The sequence below is a fragment of the Solanum lycopersicum genome, chromosome 7 (assembly GCF_036512215.1).
Source record: "Solanum lycopersicum chromosome 7, SLM_r2.1".
NCBI lineage: Eukaryota > Viridiplantae > Streptophyta > Magnoliopsida > Solanales > Solanaceae > Solanum > Solanum lycopersicum.
Window position 1 is genome coordinate 37,264,885 of NC_090806.1, and position 19,973 is coordinate 37,284,857.

Sequence of the window (19,973 nt, forward strand, 5' to 3'; positions counted from 1 at the left end):
TCATCCATCGAAAGAATTTGCTGATTTCAAAGCAAAGCTATAAACATGCGTCCACAGAAAAATTGTTAGTTTGAAAAACAAAACAATCTGTGAAGATTTCTTCAGTTGTCTTCCCCTTGTCCGGTTGATTTCTCGATCTACCGACTCTTGATAGATAAGACAAAATATTTTATGCCAAAAAAAATGGAATGTAAAAGGGAAATTCTAAGAGAAATAAATTTTTGAGAAATAGTATCTGAAAAAGGTGACTGCCAAGTCATGTCATATCAAGCTTAACAAACTTCTTTGAGTCAAATGCTTGGATGTTTATCTTATTATTCGCTGGGGAGTTTTTCGAGTCACTCCAGACTTGTAGATAAACCCATGCTACAATTTTGAGTTCATCCTCAAAATTTCTGTCCCAGTTAACTATCTTGCTTATCTTTCTACTGTAACTGAGTAGATCGTGGAATTTTTGAGATCTTCTCAAAAATTCTATCCCAGTTGCAAATCTCAAAATATCTTCAGTCATGACTTGCTGAGGAAGAATCTTCTTCTCGAGAATATTTTAGTCCCTCTCAAAATCCAATCCCCATTTCCATTGTAAAGAGGAATAGAAATCTTACGGGAGATATGACCGAACCCTTGTGGCGCCTATGTATCTCGTTGAGGCAGTAATCAGGTCAAACGTAGTTGAAAATAAAAAAATATTCAGAGAAGTTAAACGGGGTGACCGAGGCCGACATAGGCCACCTACGTATCTCATTCTTGAGAATTCAGGTCAGACATAGTTCATTACAAGAGGGATAATTAAACAGAGCAAATACAAGAAAAAAAAGAATAATTACAAATAAATGACAGAAATACAAACTGCAACTTCACACATAAATATCTCTTGACAACATCTGAGTTGATTGGTTTCGGCCATGCGGTGCCACCCATCTCCGACAGGACCAAAGCACCTCCAGATAATACTTTACGAACCATATAAGGACCTTGCCAATTTGGTGCAAATTTTCCCTTGTACTCGTCTTAATGATGAAAAATACGCTTAAGGACCAACTAATGAACTTCAAAAATTCTGGCTCTCTCTCTTGTGAAAAGAACGAATCATTCTCTATCGATACAACTGACCATGAAAAACAGCCACCATTCTTTTCTCGTCAATCAATGTAATTGATCAATCCGCTTGCTGACCCATTCAACACTACTTGACTTAGCTTCATGGATGATTCTCAAAGATTGTATTTGGACTTCAGCAAGTATGACTGCTTTTGTTCCATATACTAGCAAATATGGAGTGGATCCAATTGACGTTCTGACTGTCGTTCGATAACGTAACAAAGCATATGGCAGCATCTCATACCAACATCGGTGATTGTCAATCATATTCCTCAAAATCTTCTTGATATTCTAATTGGCATCCTATACAACTCCATTCATTTGTGGACGATAAGTAATTTAATTCCGATGAGTGACTTTAAATTGTTTAAAAATATCTCTCATCAAGTGAATGTTGAGATTCGCACCATTATCAGTAGTGATGGATTCTAGCATTCCAAATCTACAAATCAGATTGTTGCGAACAAAATCAGCCACAACTTTCTTGGTTATCGACTTGTAAGAAGTTGCTTCCACACACTTGGTTAAATAATCAATGGCAACCAAAATGAATCTATGTCCATTACAAGCGGTTGGCTCTATCAGACCTATGACATCCATGCCCCAAGCTACGAATGGTCAAGGTGAACTCAGAGCGTTAAGTTCGTGAGGTGGCACTCAGATCAAATCACCGTGCACTTGACATTTATGACATTTTTGCACATACTTGCAACTATCATTCTCCATAGTCATCCAAAAATACCCGGCTCGAAGGATCTTCCTTGACAAAGTAAGCCCATTCATATGCGTGCCACAAACTTCGGCATGTATCTGTTCAATAAGCTTCGCAGCTTTAACAGCATCGACGCATCTGAGAAGGCCGAAATCTGGAGTTCTCCTATACAGGATTTCCCCACTTAGAAAGAAATTGAGAGCCATACGGCGTATCGACTTCTTCTGGTTGGGTGTGGCATCTTCAGGGTAATTTTCGGACTCAAAATACTTCTTTATATCAATATACCATGGTAAACCGTCTGGTCCCGCCTCAACATGTGAACAATGGATCGGATGTTCTTTCAACTCTATATCTAGAGGATCGATATAATCAGTATCTGGATGTTTAATCATAGAACTGATGGTGGCAAGGGCATCAACAAACTCATGTAATTTTGGAGTATGTCTGAACTCGATCTTACGGAACCTTTTGCATAACTTACGTACATACTGCACGTAAGATATAATCTTTGGGTTCTTCACAACCCATTCTCCTTGAACTTCATGAATCAAAAGATCTAAGTCTCCAATAACCAAAAACTCGTAGACATTCATGTCAATGACTATTATCAAACCAAGAATACAAGATTATATTCAGCCATGTTGTTCGTGCAATTAAATTGGAGCTTTGCTACCATGGGATAGTGCTGACCAGGTTTGGACACTAACACCGCCTCAATACCTTTCCCTTGATGATTTGCCGCTCAATCAAAAAATAGTCTCCAACCTAAATATGCTTCAGAAATATCGTCACCCACAAATGACACTTCTTCATCGTGAAAGTAAGTCTTAAGTGGTTCATACTCTTCATCAGCGGGATTTTCTGCGAGATTATCAGCCAAAGCCTGTGCTTTTATCGCCTTCTGATTCACATACACAATATCAAACTTACTAAACATCATGTGCTACTTAGCCTATTTTCTGGTTGGCATGGCCTTCTAGAAATTATACTTTAGCGGGTCCATTCTGGAAATGAGGTATGTAGTATAAGAAGAAAGATAATGTCTCAACTTCTGTGCAAGCCAAGTCAAAGCACAACACGTCCTCTCTAACAAAGTGTAACGAGACTCGTATGGAGTAAATTTCTTGCTTATGTAATAGATGGACCTTTCTTTCTTTCCTGTCTCGTCATGTTGACCAAGCACGCATCCGAATTCACTATCCGAGATAGACAAATACAACAACAATGGACTCCCTTCTCGAGGAGGAACCAGTACCGGTGGATTGGACAAATAGTTATTGATAACATCAAAAGCAGTCTGACACTCTTCAATCCACTTTGTCGTAGTGTCTTCTTTAACAACTTGAAGATAGGCTCACACACCACAGTTGATTTAGCTATAAATCGACTGATGTAGTTCAACCTCCCTAAGAAACTGATCACCTCCCTCTTAGTCTTCGGCGGAGGTAAATCTTGAATCACCTTAATCTTGGAAGGATCAAGCTCAATACCTCTTCTGCTGACTATAAATCCGAACAACTTGTCGGCTGGTACTCCAAAAGCACATTTAGAGGGATTCAACTTCAAGTTATACCGACGCAAACGATCAAAGAACTTCTTCAAATATGTCAAGTGGTCCAAACTTTCGTGGGACTTGATGATGACATCATCCACATATACCTCGATCTCTTTATGAATCATATCATGAAATATAGTCTTCATATCCCTCATATATGTAGCACCAGCATTTTTTAGGCCAGATGGCATTACCCTGTAGTGGTACACACCCCAAGTGTAATAAATACTATCTTTTCTGCATCTTCTTCGTCCATCAGAATCTGATGACAACCTGCATAATAATCCACAAATGACTACATTTCGTGTTTAACACAGTTATCATCAGAATGTAAATGTTTGGCACAGAAAACTATCCTTGGGGATAGCTTTGTTGAGATCTTTGTAGTCAACACGAATTCTGATCTTCCCGTCTTTTTTGGCGACCGTAACAACATTGGCCAACCAAGTTGAATATTGTGTCACTTCCACCAATCGAGACTTTATCTGCTTGGTGATCTCTTCCTTAATCTTTAAACTCAACTCAGGCTCGAATTTCCTAGTTTTTTGCTTTACCGGACTGAACCCTCGATTAATTGGAAATTTGTGAGACACAACATCGGTACTCAGCCCTAGCATGTTGCTAACTTCCTAGACGAACACATCAATGTACTCAGTGAGTAAATGAATCAGGCCCTTTCTTTGATGTCCATTCAAGTGAATGCTAATCTTGACCTCTTTAACTCACTCTGGGTCTCCCAGATTTACCGTTTCTGTTTCCTCTATATTCGGCTTATGCTGATTTTCAAACTGCCAAAATTCATTGGTGACATATTTTGGTTCCTCACTTTCTTCTTCGTAGTCATCAACCTCATCATCACCTGCCTCATTTTGTTCATTCAACTTGTGACATGACATGACATTATCAAGTTTATAACTTACATTATTGAAACCATAAACAAACAAAGTTAGGAAGGCAAAGTATAACAGATGAGTAAATAAACAAATTTTAAAACAAAAGAGGCTTTTATTCAAATTTGAAAAAACGATGCAAACTTTGGCCATGGTATAGGGTCATGTTGCCTTTTTAAACATCACGATGGAAAATAAAAAATTCGAATAGTTAAGAGAAGTGCAAAATGGTGGATCTCAAGCCTCTTCCGGACTACTACAAATTTAAATATGCATGAAACGATGCTCTTCTACCAAGGAGTTCGGGGAATCAGAGTGGGTGTGGAGGTCCAGTTCTGCAGCATCTCTCCTGGCTAAGCATCACGGAATCCTGTTAGCTCGGCCTCTTCTTCAATAATAGCATTGATCTCCTCGAAAAGGCCACAGATTCCTTCCCAAAGGTCTTCGTGCTCGGCATACTCCTGTACTGGGAACGATTGATACAGATGAGGAATTAGCTTGGCCAATGCTTGTTCTTCTTCTTCTTCGTCTTATCATCATCATCTGTGGGGACATACCCCAATCCATACCTTGCCCCTTTGACAGGAACTTGAATGGGCTCAACAATTCGTTGGAAATTCCTTCCCAATCCGAAACCTGGCTCAAATCCACTTTGCAATATCACTGTAGCTATCTCTTGTAGACAGTAGGCATGGGAGTCTGTGGGGCCAAGTCTTCACCGGTGGCATTTACCAGCTCCACTGTGTAGAAATATGTACCTCGCGACACTTCATCAATAATTGGCGCCTGTCTGGCAGAGTGACTTCCTTTGCCATGAATAACCAGCGCTTCGTTTTTTCAAACAAGTTTCATTATCTGATGCAGAGTAGAAGGGACAAATCCAGCCACATGGATGAAAGGCCTTCCTAGAAAAAGGTCATAACTGGTATCGATGTCCAATACTTGAAACTCTGCACTGAATTCTGCTGGACCCATTTGGATGATCAGATTCACCGCTCTCAACGTATCTCTCTGTACTCCGTTGAAGGCTCTCACGTTGACTTAATTTTGCCAAGTTTTCCCAAGTCAAATCTTAACTGCCTCAACGTTGACAACGGGCAAATATTCAAACCAGATCCATCATCCACCAAAACGCGATTTACGACCTTTTCGCGGCATACCACAGTGATGTGCAACGCCTTGTTGTTCGACCTCCCTTCAAAAGGCAGCTCATTGTCACAAAATCTTATTTGATGCCCTCGAATAACCTGGTGAATCATAGAGGCCAAGTTATCCCTGCTTGTTCCTGCGGGTACATACAAATCATTAGGGCCTTCATCAAAGCCTGCGGTTGTGATTGAGAACTCATCAGCAGGGCCCATACAAAGATCTGGGCTGGAGTCTTCTCCAAATGCTTGACAATAGAATAATATTTCGGCTGCATCTCCAGAACTGCTCTGCCTCACCCTCACTTATTGGCCTTTTAGCTTGGTCCTTCCTTTGACCTACGCGAGCAAGCTCCTCAGGAGTATAACATCTTCCAGATAGAGTCATACCTTGTGCTACAACAGTCTCAATCACAAATTTTGTCTTGATCAGAGTTTTTGATGGCACCAAGGCAATAGCCTCTGCGGGTGTCAAGATAACGAACTCTTTCTTCTCTTTTATTCTCAAGGAAACTACAGACTTTTCCAACTCGTCCTGAACGATTGGAGTTATAACTTTCGTCCCACACCAATCCTTATATGTTTCTATCATACTGACGTTTCCGCCTCCATGATTCGGCAAAGGATTGGTATTGACATTAGGTGCAGCTGGTTGGAGAGAAATCACCTCTTAATCAATTAAGTCCTGAATCTTGTGCTTGAGGTTGATACAGTCCTCAGTATCATGCCCAACGCTGTTGGAATGATAAGCACATCTCTGATATGGCTTATAGAATTTTGAATTGATATCCAAGGGTTCGGGCCCCACTAGGTGGATATATCTGGCCACAGCCAGTCGCTCGTACAACTTTATTCGGCTTTATCCGAGCATGGTGAAATTTCTCGAAGGTTTCTTCTTGAACTATGTTCGAGGGGAATCATAAATTCCTTGTGGAGGAGGCATCTGTTGATAACCTCGATTATTCGGACGGGGAGCTTGATTTCTGGGATATGAGTTTGTCTGGTAGTTTGGCATTGGAACTTGGATCTTTGGGTTGGGATTTTGATACATTGGATCTTGGACTTGATACGCAAGAGGGGGTGCTCGGTAGTTCGATTGTACGTTAGCACAGTTGGGAGAAACACTCTGGTAGGGAGATGGAATTTGGTAGGGTGGAGGATGATTTGGGTAAATGGGAGATAGATTTTGGTAATTGGGGGGGTGGACTTTTGTATAGTGGATCTTGGACATTCGGATAAGTGGAGGTAGCATTCTAATAAATTGGAGGATTATTGGGATGACTAGCTTGCGTGTATCAAACTTGGTAGGAATTTTGGGAATATAACGAGCTTCTAGGGTTTTTCTTTCCCCCAATATGAAACAGCAGCAATTTCTTCTCTTTTCTTCTTCAACATACATGATGATTCGGGTGATACAGCAACACGAGCTATCTTTCCCGTTTTCAACCCATCTTTAATAGTCTCACCAACTTTGACTATCTCGGCAAATTTTGCTCTTACGAGCAACAAGATTTGATCATAATACTCGGCTCTTGCACCCGCACAAACACTTCTACAATTTCCTTTTCAGACATAGGTGGTCTCACCCTTGCCGCTTCTTTTCTCCACCTATAGGCAAACTCCCCATAGCTCTCGGTTGTTTTGTGCTTTATCTTTTCGAAAGAGTATCGATCTGGAACAATTTCTACATTGTAAGCGAATCGATCGATAAAGTCTTTGGCCAATGCATTCCAGTTGGGCCATTGTCGGGTTTCATGCGAGGTGAACAATTCAAGAGCTTCTCCTATCGCAAACGTCTTTGGATAAACATGTTAAAGGAATGTGTTAGAATTGTAGGTGCATGGTTATGAGTTTAAATGGGAGATTGTTAGGATATACTATTAACCATTCATTTTGATATAGTACTATTTATTAAAAAATTATTTATTTATTTATTTATTCAATATAATAAAGTGTTACATTAAATAGATCAATTCGTTTATAAGTAGATGATTTGGTGTATGGAGTTTAAGCTTATGTACAAAAAATTAAATTATCGGTTCTTATAAGTTAAAAGTTATAGTTCACAACCATAGATGGAAATTTGGACAAACCATCAAAAAGATTATAGCATGAGAATAAATGTAATTTATCTTGATTATGAGAATTGTACAGTTCTAACTTCTCGCGCTAGTGCATTTTGTATGTATTGAACGAGATCGTGCAGAGATAAATGTTTTAAACTTATTTATAAAATCATATTCTCTAAACTGTTAAATGTACTTATATTCTTCATCTTGATGTTAGGATTATGATCTGTGTATATTCATTATAGTTTTATTTATTAAAAAGTTAGATTCTGAGATAGGTTAATATGACGGGTAGATTGGATGATACTAATATATATTGGTGAAATAATTCTTAGTTGATGGAATTAATATCTCAATATTAGAGATTGATGATACACCTTTTTATGAGAAACTAATAAATTTTCATGGGTAAATTCGGCCGGTAGATTTATGAATTTAGCACATGAAATAAGTCAAGTATTGCTCTAAAGGAAATTAATCATTGAGTAGTTAATTTTATGATCCCTCTAGTGTCTAATTTAACTAGAACTCGGAATCTTATTTACTAAGAAAAAGGAAGCATTCTTTTTTAGGAGAAGAAACGTGTGTTTCTTTTTCTTGATGAAAAAGACTCCTTTTTTTGAATTAGGAAGATATCTCTATAAGTATGGATTTTTCTAACCTAGAAACACAATTTAGTTTTCTGTACTATACTTATCCACCCAAGTATTAAGAGAGTTCAGTTGTTAATTTGAGATCACTGTAAAAGACAATAGAAATGGAGTCAGATTTACTTCACGCTTCAAGCGGTAATCCTAAGTTAATTTTTCAGCATACTTTGTACGTGATACATATTTGTGATTGTTGTCTATATTCATCTAAGATGTATAATTCTGCAATGCTTCCGCTTTGTATTTTATTTTCTAACAGATAATTGATTATATTAAAATAATTATTGTTTGCTTCTTAAAATTTGAACTTTTGATGGCTGTAGTGGTTCAAGATGATAGTAAAACTAGTAAAATATTTGTTTTAGTTGTCAAAATATTAATGCTGAATTTAATAATATTAATCTTACTTAGAACAATATTGATGATTATACTAAGAGTGCTCAAAATTTGTATTTAAAAAATACAATATTGTAAAACTTTAAATTAATTGACGATTGTTACTTCTTGTTAAAAATCGTTACTCTTTTTAAAAGCTTAGAACCCAATGACCTAAAATTCTTGCTACGCCTCTGTTCACAACCAGGGACTAAACAATTTATACAGATGTCTCTATCCTAGATTTTGAACTCATAAGATAGAGGCTAGAGGGATGCTTTTACTTCTTCGTTTTTTTCTTAGGCAAAGATTGCCGCATGAATGCTTGCACAAACATGGAAACTAGCAGCTTGTCACTCCCGCATCTCAATTTATATGGCAGATTTTGAATGTAGAGAATTAAATAAGTCTCTTTTTGTCCATAATATTTCATATATCTTTTAAATTTTTGGATCTATAGTAATTTTTTAAAATTTTAATAAAAATTTCATGCATAAATTACAGTTTAAGTTAAAATGTTTGACTTTTGAAATTTGAATTATACCATATAAACTATTTCATGCACCTTCGTGGGTTTGGGACAGCAAGGAAATGAACCCACAACGTTACAGCATCCTAATAACGTTGCTGAAAGTGACAAAGCGTTCCTTGGGACACAAGAAAATGTCATTTTCTGTTGTACATGTTGTATTTACTGCTGGGGAAATTATGAATAGGGCAAAACACACAGATGTTGGAGACATTATTACCAATAGACACTTAAGTAAATTGTATTCAAAGTCCAAAGTCCAGTTTCGTTATTACTAATGAAGTAACAAAAAAAGAATATTTTGACCAGAGAAATTTTGTGTTGGTAGGAGAAGGAATGAAGGGTTCATTATTCTTCAAAGAATCAAAGTCCACTATAAGGTCGACCCATTAATTAACTAAAATCATACTCTCTTCAAAACATAGGAGATTGGATGCTGGAAAACACCATAGAGGTGACACTGGAAAACAAACATCAGCAAGGTCTCATTCCTTTTTATTTTTTAACAGGCAACGCGCAGACTGGATGTGAGCACTTGCAAAAGGCAGTCTAGGCAAAATATAGACCACATAGGAGAAGATACAAAACCTTTCAACTCCATTGACACTATTCAACAAAGATATAAAGAAAGAAGCTTCAGTCCACATGTGCTGCCATACGTTTAATTATATAATGTCTGACTAACTACTAATTTAGTAGTCTAAAAGGTAATGGAGCATACAAATCACATAAAGCTAATCATCATTCACAATTTCATTTTTTAGGCAATTGCAACAAAATGATAATGTTAATAAATATAAAAAGACAAACAACATTTGATTCCAAGGCAATTTCGAATTTATCCACCACAACATAAAGGAAGTCTATTCATCACTACAGCACAGACAATACAACGATGGCATTTCAGTTTTACAATTCCATAATAATGGGAAGGAAGCAAAGGCAACGAGGGAGAAAGAGAAGAAACTCAACATTGAAGCGACGGGAGAACTTTCTAAGCATAAATGCATAATTTATACGGGGGGGGGGGGGGGGGGGGGTCAATTAGAAAATACAAGTAGAAATCAGAAAATAAATTACTGAGATAAGTGTACTACTGTAATTTAGTGGGCTCCATATATATTCCAATAACATAGCTCTACATCCATTCATGATTTACAATAACATATCACAGTACCTATCAACAGACGGATAATTCATTCAGCACCTGTTTCCTCCACCGATTTCTTATACTCTGGCTTCAATTCATATGTGCCTTGGTTTGTTCCTCTTTTATTGTACACGCAAAGCTCATTCAGTATCTCTTTCAAAAATTGCTGCAAAAGAAGTAAAATAATTAGATACAAAATCATGTCGTAAGGAGAAAAACAATCAAGCACACCAAAAGGAAATATAATCATTTTTTCCTCTCTTTTTGTCGTACCCTCACTGAGAGGGCAAAATGTCCATATCTGAGATAACATGAAAGCAAACTTATGTGATATGACGTGGATGCTAAGAGCTATAGCTGTAAATCCGACACTTCCCTCAAGACAACAATGAATATTAACCAAAAGGCCAGTAAAATAAGTGTGACCAAAAATAGAAAAAAATAACCTAGGAATTTGATAACAGAAAAGGCATCCTTATCAGACAACATACCGCAGGTTGATCTGTTTCTTGTACTAACTGCTTCAAAGTCCAATTAGGTTGTCTTTCAAAAAGCTTGAACATGATATCTTCCAGTTCGCCACGGTCCCTTCTAGTTCTCTTGACTTCCGGTCCCTTAACAGGAACTGCTTTCTTCTTATCCTGCATGGGAACAATGGATTAAAAAGGCTAAAGATGGTTTTCTTTCTTTCCTCGCAGAGATCAAAAAACATTTCGATTGTTCCATGACATAACTGAATACAGTGAGCCAAGCTAGTACTCTGACCGAAAGTCATATATAATGATACTTCAAGGAAGTCAAAAGCATAATTATGAGTGTATGTAACACAATTGTATGCTCTATCATACTTTCCAGAAGGTCATGAAAAGCATTGTCGTCTAAAGAAGGCATTCACTAAAGTTACAACTAAGTAAATTGCAGTATATCAAATCATATACATTAGATAACGAGAAAGAGCCTCTGAAATGACACAATATTCCAAATGAATCTGTAATTAGCATAAAGTCTAAAGACAATGTATTTCTTCCTTGAAACCAAAAGTCTCAACCAACCAAAACAACATGCGTAGTATAGTCCCACCAGTGGAACACCGAAGATTTTAAACAACTGGTTTCAATCAGTAAATAGGGAATGATGGTGATAGCCGAAAGTGTAAGCATAAAGTCTAAAGACAATGTATTTCTTCCTTGAAACCAAAAGTCTCAACCAACCAAAACAACATGCGTAGTATAGTCCCACCAGTGGAACACCGAAGATTTTAAACAAGTGGTTTCAATCAGTAAATAGGGAATGATGGTGATAGCCGAAAGTGTAAGCAGCAGGTAGCACAACAAACAATTTGTTTGTTGCACTTCTATTTATTCTTTTTTATGAATAATATAATATCCAAAAATAAGATGGTTAAAGAAAATGGCATTATTATATTTGACAAAGATGAGAAAAGTTTAAAAGTTTAAGAAAAAAGCAATTAACGTTGCTTTGAAACTTAAATTAAAGTTGACTAAGAAAAACTATAATTTCATCGAAATTGTGTATTTTAGCAAAAAAACTATGGGAGGGAGTAGTGAGTACCAAAATTCAATTATAAAAAGTTCTATGTTTTTTCTGAAGTAAAATAGATTTCAGATTTTTATTGACTTTGTGGGTAAAGAGGTTTTCGAAAGACTCTCGCCCCAACCCCACTTGTGGGATTCCACGGGGTATGTTGTAGTTGTCTTGGCTCAAGAAAATCATTTTTCAGAAAAATTGTTTGACAGAAATGCAACATTAAAAGATTAAAATGAAAATATTAAAAAGGTAGAAGTATGGAATAGTACATATCTTACCGATAACCAAAAGAAAAGAAACAACAATAGTATTAAAGTATTAATATCGACATATAAGATAATGCTAGCATAATAGTAATAATACTAGTAAGGGAACATATTCTACGCACATTTTGCCTCTTCTAACCCATGTTTTATCTTTGTTTTGGGGACCATAATTGTTTAATAACCTTGTGTAAGTGTTTGTTCATATTCATGATATTTTTTATAATAACTAAAATATGTGATTAGATGCATTTCAGGTTTAAAAAAAGGTGGACAAAATCACCCACAAAAATCCAAAGATGCAATGTTGATACTTAGGATCGAAGCTGGAAAGAATTCTAAATGAAGCAAGCTACAGCATTGGCTGGTGCATCACACTACTTGGCGCACTATGCTAGAGTCCAAACTTCAGAGGATGAAAAAAGCAAGCACACTGATGGCGTGACACACTAACCTGACTAGGGCATGGGTGGCGTGCAGCACCAGTGTATCTAAAAAAAATATTCTGCAAAGTCCTAGTCCAAGCCCAACTAGAATTGAGGGTTAGTTTCCATTACTATAAATAACCCTCGGACATTTTTAGGGCGGTTGATCACCTTTTGGGAGCCTCAAGATGGAGAATTGACCACATCATTAGGGTTCTTTTTCTCTCTACTTTTCTGTTCTTTATGAGTAGATATGAGTAGATAAATACCCTTGTTTTGGGGTTACGGCCATAGATGATTGTCTAGTAAATAATTGAATTGAGTTGACAAAGTTTATTCATCATCATTAGTGTTCTTATAATCTTGTGCTATTTTAATGCTTAGCTACCACTAAAATAAATCTATAATCTCTTAGTGAACTTGGAAAACGAATCATTGAGATGGAACTTAGAATACAAGGAGTAAGGTTTTACTCAAGTAAAATAAAGCATAGATTAGCATCTAAGATAGGAATATATACCTAGAAAGCCTTGCTTGGTTACGAAACAACAAAACGATTAATTACATTTATGTTGGATATCACGTCTTCGCTAAACAATGCGGTTATGAGGTAAATGTGGATAGACGATTATAAGGCTCGAAAGACCATGATCATATTATTAATCCCGTAATCAACATTTAGATAAATAAACTGAGTCAATGAAATTGAATACTTTACATGACAGCATAACAGAGTTGTAACCCTGGAATTTTTCTCAAACTGCGATCACAACCAATTTATTTGCTTTCAATCTTTATTTTAAGTAGATAGAACAACCATACTCTTCTCTTGGTCACTTCAACACTTGCTTAAATTTGTGGAATTAGATTAAACTAGATTATTGCTAAATCACAAATGTATATGGGTTCGACATCCGACTCTTTGAGTCTCTATATTCTTGTACGACCACGTGCACTTGCGTGTATTGGAAGCAAACACTACTCCACCAACATGAAGTGGGAAAACACTCTACTGCCTCACAATTGTATACCCTAATCCTTGACCTTAAGTTCTCTTATCTAGGGTCATGTCTTCGCTGAGATGAAGAGAGTTGTCCCATCGAATCACCCCCTCTAATTCTTCCTCCATCTACCACTCTATCTCCTCCAACTTGTCACTGCCAATCTCTCGCACCTCACTGGGACATCTATGTTCCTCCTCTTCACATGACCGAACCATCTCAGCCTCAAACCTACATTTTTTCCACTATGATGACTACTCCAACCTTGCAATGTATATTTTCATTCCTAATCTTGTCTCTTCTAGAATGTCCACATTTCCATCTAAGCATCCTCATTTCTGCTATCTTCATCTTCTGAATGAATTTCTTGACTAGCCAACATTCCACCACATACAAAATAGTCAGTCTTACAACTATATGGAAATTAACTTCATGTTTTGGTGACATGTTCTTATCACACAGGACATCGAATATGAGTCTTCCTTTCATTCCTTCCAATGCCACATCCCTATCGAACTCCCCATTTTCTTAAATTATAGACCCAAGAAACTAAAAGCTTCCTCTCTTAGGGATTAGGATGACTTGAATATCAATCCTCACTTCCCCATATGCCTCATGTTATGCGACACTAAACTTGCACTCCATGCGACACTCCATTTACCTTATTATATGTCTCGATCAATATTGTCATTTACAAATAATATACACCATGGTACTTCCTATTGAATATGTTGTGGCGATTCAACCATCACGAAGGCAAATAAAAATAGGTTGATAGTTTATCTCCAAGGAAGCCCCATCTGAAGGCTCAACTAAGAGGATATTTTTAAGTCTCATCCCACAGTCCTTTAGTATCTTCACTCTATCGTACATGACCTTAATCACTCTAATTTATGTCATAGGTACCGCTCTAAACTTTAAGCATCTCCACAAAACCTTCTTTGAGATTGTGTTGTATGCATTTTCTAAGTTGATGAACACCATATGCAAGTCTCTTTTCTTCATCCTATATAGTTCCAACAATCTCCTTTACATTGTCGATCTCTTGATCCGAATTGCTTCTCAAATATAGTACCGCATCCTCATCTTGATCACCCTCTCCCAAATCTTCATAGTGTGTCTAAGTAATTTGATACCCCTATAGTTGTTGCAATTTTGGATATCGCCCTTGTTCTTTTACAACAGGATCATTATACTCTACCTCCATTCTTCGGGCATCCTAGTCGTCCCAAAAATGATACTAAACCTAGTTAGCCACTCAAACGTGTGTTATTCCAAAATTTTGAAGGGAACTTGTTTGGCTAGAGTGGGCGTAAGGAGCGGTAGAGGTAGACCCCAGAAATCCTGGGGAGAGGTAAGTAGAATGGACATAAATGACATACAACTTACCAAGGAGAAAACATAGATAGGAAGATATGGAGGTCAAGGCTTAAGTTAGAAGGTTAGTAAGTCGAGCATTGTCTAGTTTTCCTTTTCAGTAATGTTATTATTATTCTCCTATCTTATTCTTCAATTTTTTTAATATTTTTTTTTTGTTAATTCCTTTGATTCAGTTATCTTATTATTTTATCATTGCTATCGTTCTCTTCATAATTTTTAAATTCTGGTATTAATTGGTGCCTCAATTCAAAAAGGCAAGTCTCTCGCCACTCGCCTCGTCGCGAGGCTGGCCTTTGTTGCCTTTCGCCGTCCAAAACACTATTCGTCATTACTCGCTTTTCTGAAATCGAATTACTACGCCTATAATAGGCGGTGAGGCCTCGCCTTCAACGAGAAGGCGATCACCTTTCATAACACTATACAACTTATGTTCCCTGCCTTTGATATCCAATTCTTCATAAAAGTGTCCAAATGTTTTTATCGTAACCACCAACCCTGCTTACTTCTTAGTATCTTATACCTTTCCATGTTTGTCCTCTTTTTGTCTTTGTTTTAGCTTCCCACCAACTTCATGTTCGTAGCATTTTGACTTCCACCTACCCTCGACTCTCCATTCCACCACCAACCCCCTTTATGTCCCAAAAGTTACCCTTCGAGACCCCTAAGACATCTCTAGTTGGTTCCCTAATACAATTAGATGTCCAAGTCACATATATTTGCATCCTTACTAATCTCCCAAGCTCTAGAGCCACATACTTCTCCCCAACTCCAAGATTTTTTCCTTACTCTCTCCCAACTTGATCCTCACTTGGTCATACGTCTAAAGCAACCAACATTTGGTAATTGGAATAAACCATGGAAAAATGTGAAAAGTTTTTGTGTTGGCAGAGCAAATACCTCACATTGGGATAGGCTTGAACCAATCAACGCCCCCTACCCACCTACACTATGTTTTTGTTCCCTTTGCTAGCTACAATGGCAAAAGAATTGATAAACAAAGAAGAGATTTTTTGTGTCAAGGGAGTAGAGAAAGGAAAATTTTATATCTTTTTAAAATGGGCAACAATAACTACTGGTGGTATGAAGACAGGGAACACGACATCGAGAGTTTGAGGGCTCAAAGTAACAGCTTGCAACCAAAATTGCTTTGAAGATTTCACGACGAAGGGGTTTTAGGAAGAAGGTAATATAAACCTTTTGTGTTGTATGGGATGTAATAGTAACTAAATATGGACTCTCAATCCTTAGATCACAGAACAGCCATATTTCCCCAACACATGTGGTATATGGAGATATAAGAGTGCTAATTGAGACACTTTTCATTCGAAGACCTCAATAGTACAAGATGGCATAAAAGTGAGGCTATGGCTTGATATTCGGTCTGGCCAGTCAAATCTGAAAGAGCAGTACCTAAATTTATTCACTATGGCACAAAATTTTGAAGCATCAGTCTCGGATTATAGGAATAACCAAAGTCGGAACATAGTATTTAGTCACAATATAAATGACTGAGAAATAGACAGCCAATAGCCTATGCTCATTACTTTTAGTCTGCACAGGACCCCTCCGGTTTTTCCTGGGAATGACTTTAAAAGGTGGAACGGGATTCTAAGGCAAGTTTTCTGTTCAATCATGCTACCAACAGTTGAAGAGCCACTGTTGTGGAGAAGCGGCCTTGATAATGTATCTGGAGGACTAGGGAACCACTAAAGTTAAATGCTTTACCTGGTTGGTGGCCAAAGAAGCGTTCCAAACACATAAAACTTTCAAAAAGAGGGCAACAAATATATGCAGTAGATGCTGCCAGTGTTAGAAAGAATAATGAAGATGTTATTTCTCCCTTGATCATACACCTCATATATCTAGAGCTTTTCTTAATTCTAGGAGTCAATTGGACCACACAGACAATAATGAGAAGCTTCTATAGAGCGTGCACCTAAAACGAATAGGAAGGACAAAGAGATGGTGTTTCCTAAGAGATGGAACACCATCCCTTCAGTGATTTGGTGGATCTTTAGAGGGAAAGGAATACGAGAATATCTCGGTACAACATGGATATTGCTAATGATACAAATTCCATGGTTGACTTTTTAAATGCTTTAGACAATCTAAAATGGTACTTAATCTTGTAAAAACTTTACAGAACCTACTTGGTGCTTATTATTAATGAATTGCATTTACCAATCAAAGAGAAAAAAGTTGTGTATAAAAGAAAAGGCGAGATATTGCTAATGATACAAATTCCATGGTTGACTTTTTAAATGCTTTACACAATCTGAAATGGTACTTAATCTTGTAAATACTTTACAGAACCTACTTGGTGCTTATTATTAATGAATTGCATTTACCAATCAAAGAGAAAAAAGTTGTGTATAAAAGAAAAGGCGAGATATTGCTAATGATACAAATTCCATGGTTGACTTTTTAAATACTTTACACAATCTGAAATGGTACTTAATCTTGTAAATACTTTACAGAACCTACTTGGTTCTTATTATTAATGAATTGCATTTACCAATCAAAGAGAAAAAAGATAAAAGAAAAGGAGAGATTTCAATGCAACCATTTTCAAAAATAGAAAGGCAAGATTTCTACATGCCTAGAGGAATAGATGATGGTTCGTATACCTTAGAACTGGATGCAATCATGCCAATCATCCCCGGCATTGGCCTCATATTGACTCCACGATCATTGTCAATGACCTGATTTTGCAGTAGATTTAATCAAAGCACTGAAAGACAATTGATTTATCAGAAAAGCAATCAAATGTAGGAAACATGCCTGTATTTGTCTGTTCTTGATCATTGACTTATTTGTCCTTTCACGACACATTTTTCGGTACTCCTCCATGTTACGAGTGTGAGGTGTCATATCAAACTTATGTTCAACCTTTCCTTCCATGGTAACTCTTCCTTCAGAAAGAACAACAATTAGGAGAGGAGAGGGTGAGACAATGAATTAGGTAAAACAAACTGAAACACTTTGACAATTGGAGAAGTTCTGAGAAAAAACCAACCAATTCCTCAATACTACGATATTGGTAATGTAAGGAAAGAAAAGCACTGTCATCAAGCAAATAAAGTATATTACGCAAAATTCGCAATTGGACAGTTTTCAAATTGTTTCGATTATATTGCAGGAATAAATGACTCTATAGCCCGATGTTTTGAGAACTATAACAGGTCGACTGTGATATGACAAAAAGGAATGTAAGCATCCAATGTAAAAATCTTAAAGCAATGGGTGGAGTAGCTCGATAATTTTACAGTTCCCTCTGGATGCCTTTTTCGATAATTTTACAGTTCCCTCTAGATGCCTTTTTATATATGATATGGGTTTTTTGGATAACCCAACAAACAATAGAATCCTGATATCAGTACCCAAACCAATTGCTAGCAAATAGATGAGTAAAATCTCCAACTAAACTTGATAGGACAGATGGAGGAGCTTAATCGAAGAACTTGTACAGGTCCTTCAGTTGACTAAGAGTACACAACACCAGAAGCATACCCAATGCAATCCCACAACGTGAGAGTTAACTAGGGGTAGATAAACTTAATAACATCTCGAGAAAAAAATGGAAACAATCAACCTGATTTAACTCGCTAAGAAACAATACAAATCAATTAGCTAAGAACAACAGGAATCTTCACTAAACTTCTCACAACTTCATAACATGTTAGTAATAGACACAGGATACTTACCTTGACCTGTCTCTGAGAGCACACACATTGGGACGAAGTCTTGGAACATGTTCAAGGAGTAACTTTTCGGCATATTTCCAACGTCATTTCCACCCATCTCCATAGTGAACTGTATATCATATAAGATGTCATAAGGGTAAAGAATAATTGCTAACATCTCTCGTCATTTTTTCTTGGTTTTGTTTGGGGGGGGGGGGGGGGTTGGCTGAGGTGTGTTTAGATAAAACAGTGAAGAAATAATGGGTACACAGGGACCACTGGAACTCAGACTACATTGTAAAGAGGTATAATTTCAGTGTCAGACTCTATATATCTACACAAAAAAGCTAAGCAACTATATATATAAATATATGTCTACATTAAGAGTACCAATGACTGCCTCATACTAAAACTCTAGTTATGCATAAAAAAACCATTTAAAAGGAATTAAAAGATGTGAATCGTTTGTAGGGAACCTGATATTCATCTAAGAGGTATATTGACCGACTTTTAAGAACTGATATTCATCTCTGAGATGCAGGATCATGGTCCACAGGAATTGGCACTATAAGATACAAGTTTTTTGTGTTATGGTTAAACCTCCCTAACAACCATGAAGAAACAAACACAACTGAAAGCACATATATGAATTAAGCTCCCAACTATTTACAAGAAAAAGAAGAGAAAACTCAATTCCATGAATACATATCAGATAAACCCTCAAATACTTTCAGATGTTTGTTTTAGAAAAATTAAAGAAATTAATGTCCGAATTCTAAAAAATACAGTAATACCACATAAACTACCAACAAGATCGGTTATAGAAACTGAATTTGTTTTGTTTTTGTGAGGTTGGAAAATTGTCGAAGAGATAAAAGAAAGTTTTACTTGCAGAGCAGATGAGTCATCGGAACGAAGAGGATCAACAGAGACAATAACTTTAGCAACTTGGGGGGAATCTGAGGAGGAAGATGAAGCTGCGGCTTGAGACTGCCATGATTTGGAGACAACTAAAGGACACTTCATTAACCACACTGATCTGTCCCATTTTGTTGTATCCACTGTTATACTACTGTTGCTGTTTCCATGATCTTCCTCCATCTTCGTCGGCTGTTTCGATCGATTTTGATTCTGGTCTCCTCCGATTACCACGGTGCCAATGTCTGAATTCTTGAAAGAGGACTCAAGTGGACTGATATTGGAAACGGCACGGGGCGGATACAAGACTTCAGTCCATAAAAATAGCAATAGGGGCACGCGGGGCAATTCTTAATAGTAGGGTTATTCAAAATTGGCCGGAAAATAAGTTATTGGTTTATCGGTAATGACTTGTTGGTTTAATGATTTTGGTGAAGATTTTAATTTTTTAATTATTAAATTATTTACTCTTAACGGTTTGAGATATTTTCTTAATGGATTAGTCAATAATTTCATGGTAAAATAATATATTATACTTATACTATTTGATGTAAAGTCCTTAATATTGGGATTAGG

The 19,973-nt window shown here is 36.9% G+C and overlaps 1 protein-coding gene across 1 annotated transcript; it reads right to left on the reverse strand.

Moving 5' to 3' along the window:
• Window positions 1–10,087: 10,087 nt before the first annotated feature.
• On the reverse strand, window positions 10,088–19,766 carry LOC101263130 (transcription initiation factor IIF subunit beta). The gene is made up of 6 exons (XM_004243094.5): window positions 19,368–19,766; window positions 18,501–18,609; window positions 17,578–17,708; window positions 17,424–17,498; window positions 10,671–10,820; window positions 10,088–10,345 (listed from the first exon to the last, which is right to left on the reverse strand). Exons 1-6 carry the CDS (start codon window positions 19,578–19,580, stop codon window positions 10,226–10,228), a joined length of 798 nt encoding a protein of 265 aa, XP_004243142.1. The 5' UTR covers window positions 19,581–19,766; the 3' UTR covers window positions 10,088–10,225.
• Between the last annotated feature and the right edge of the window lie 207 nt (window positions 19,767–19,973).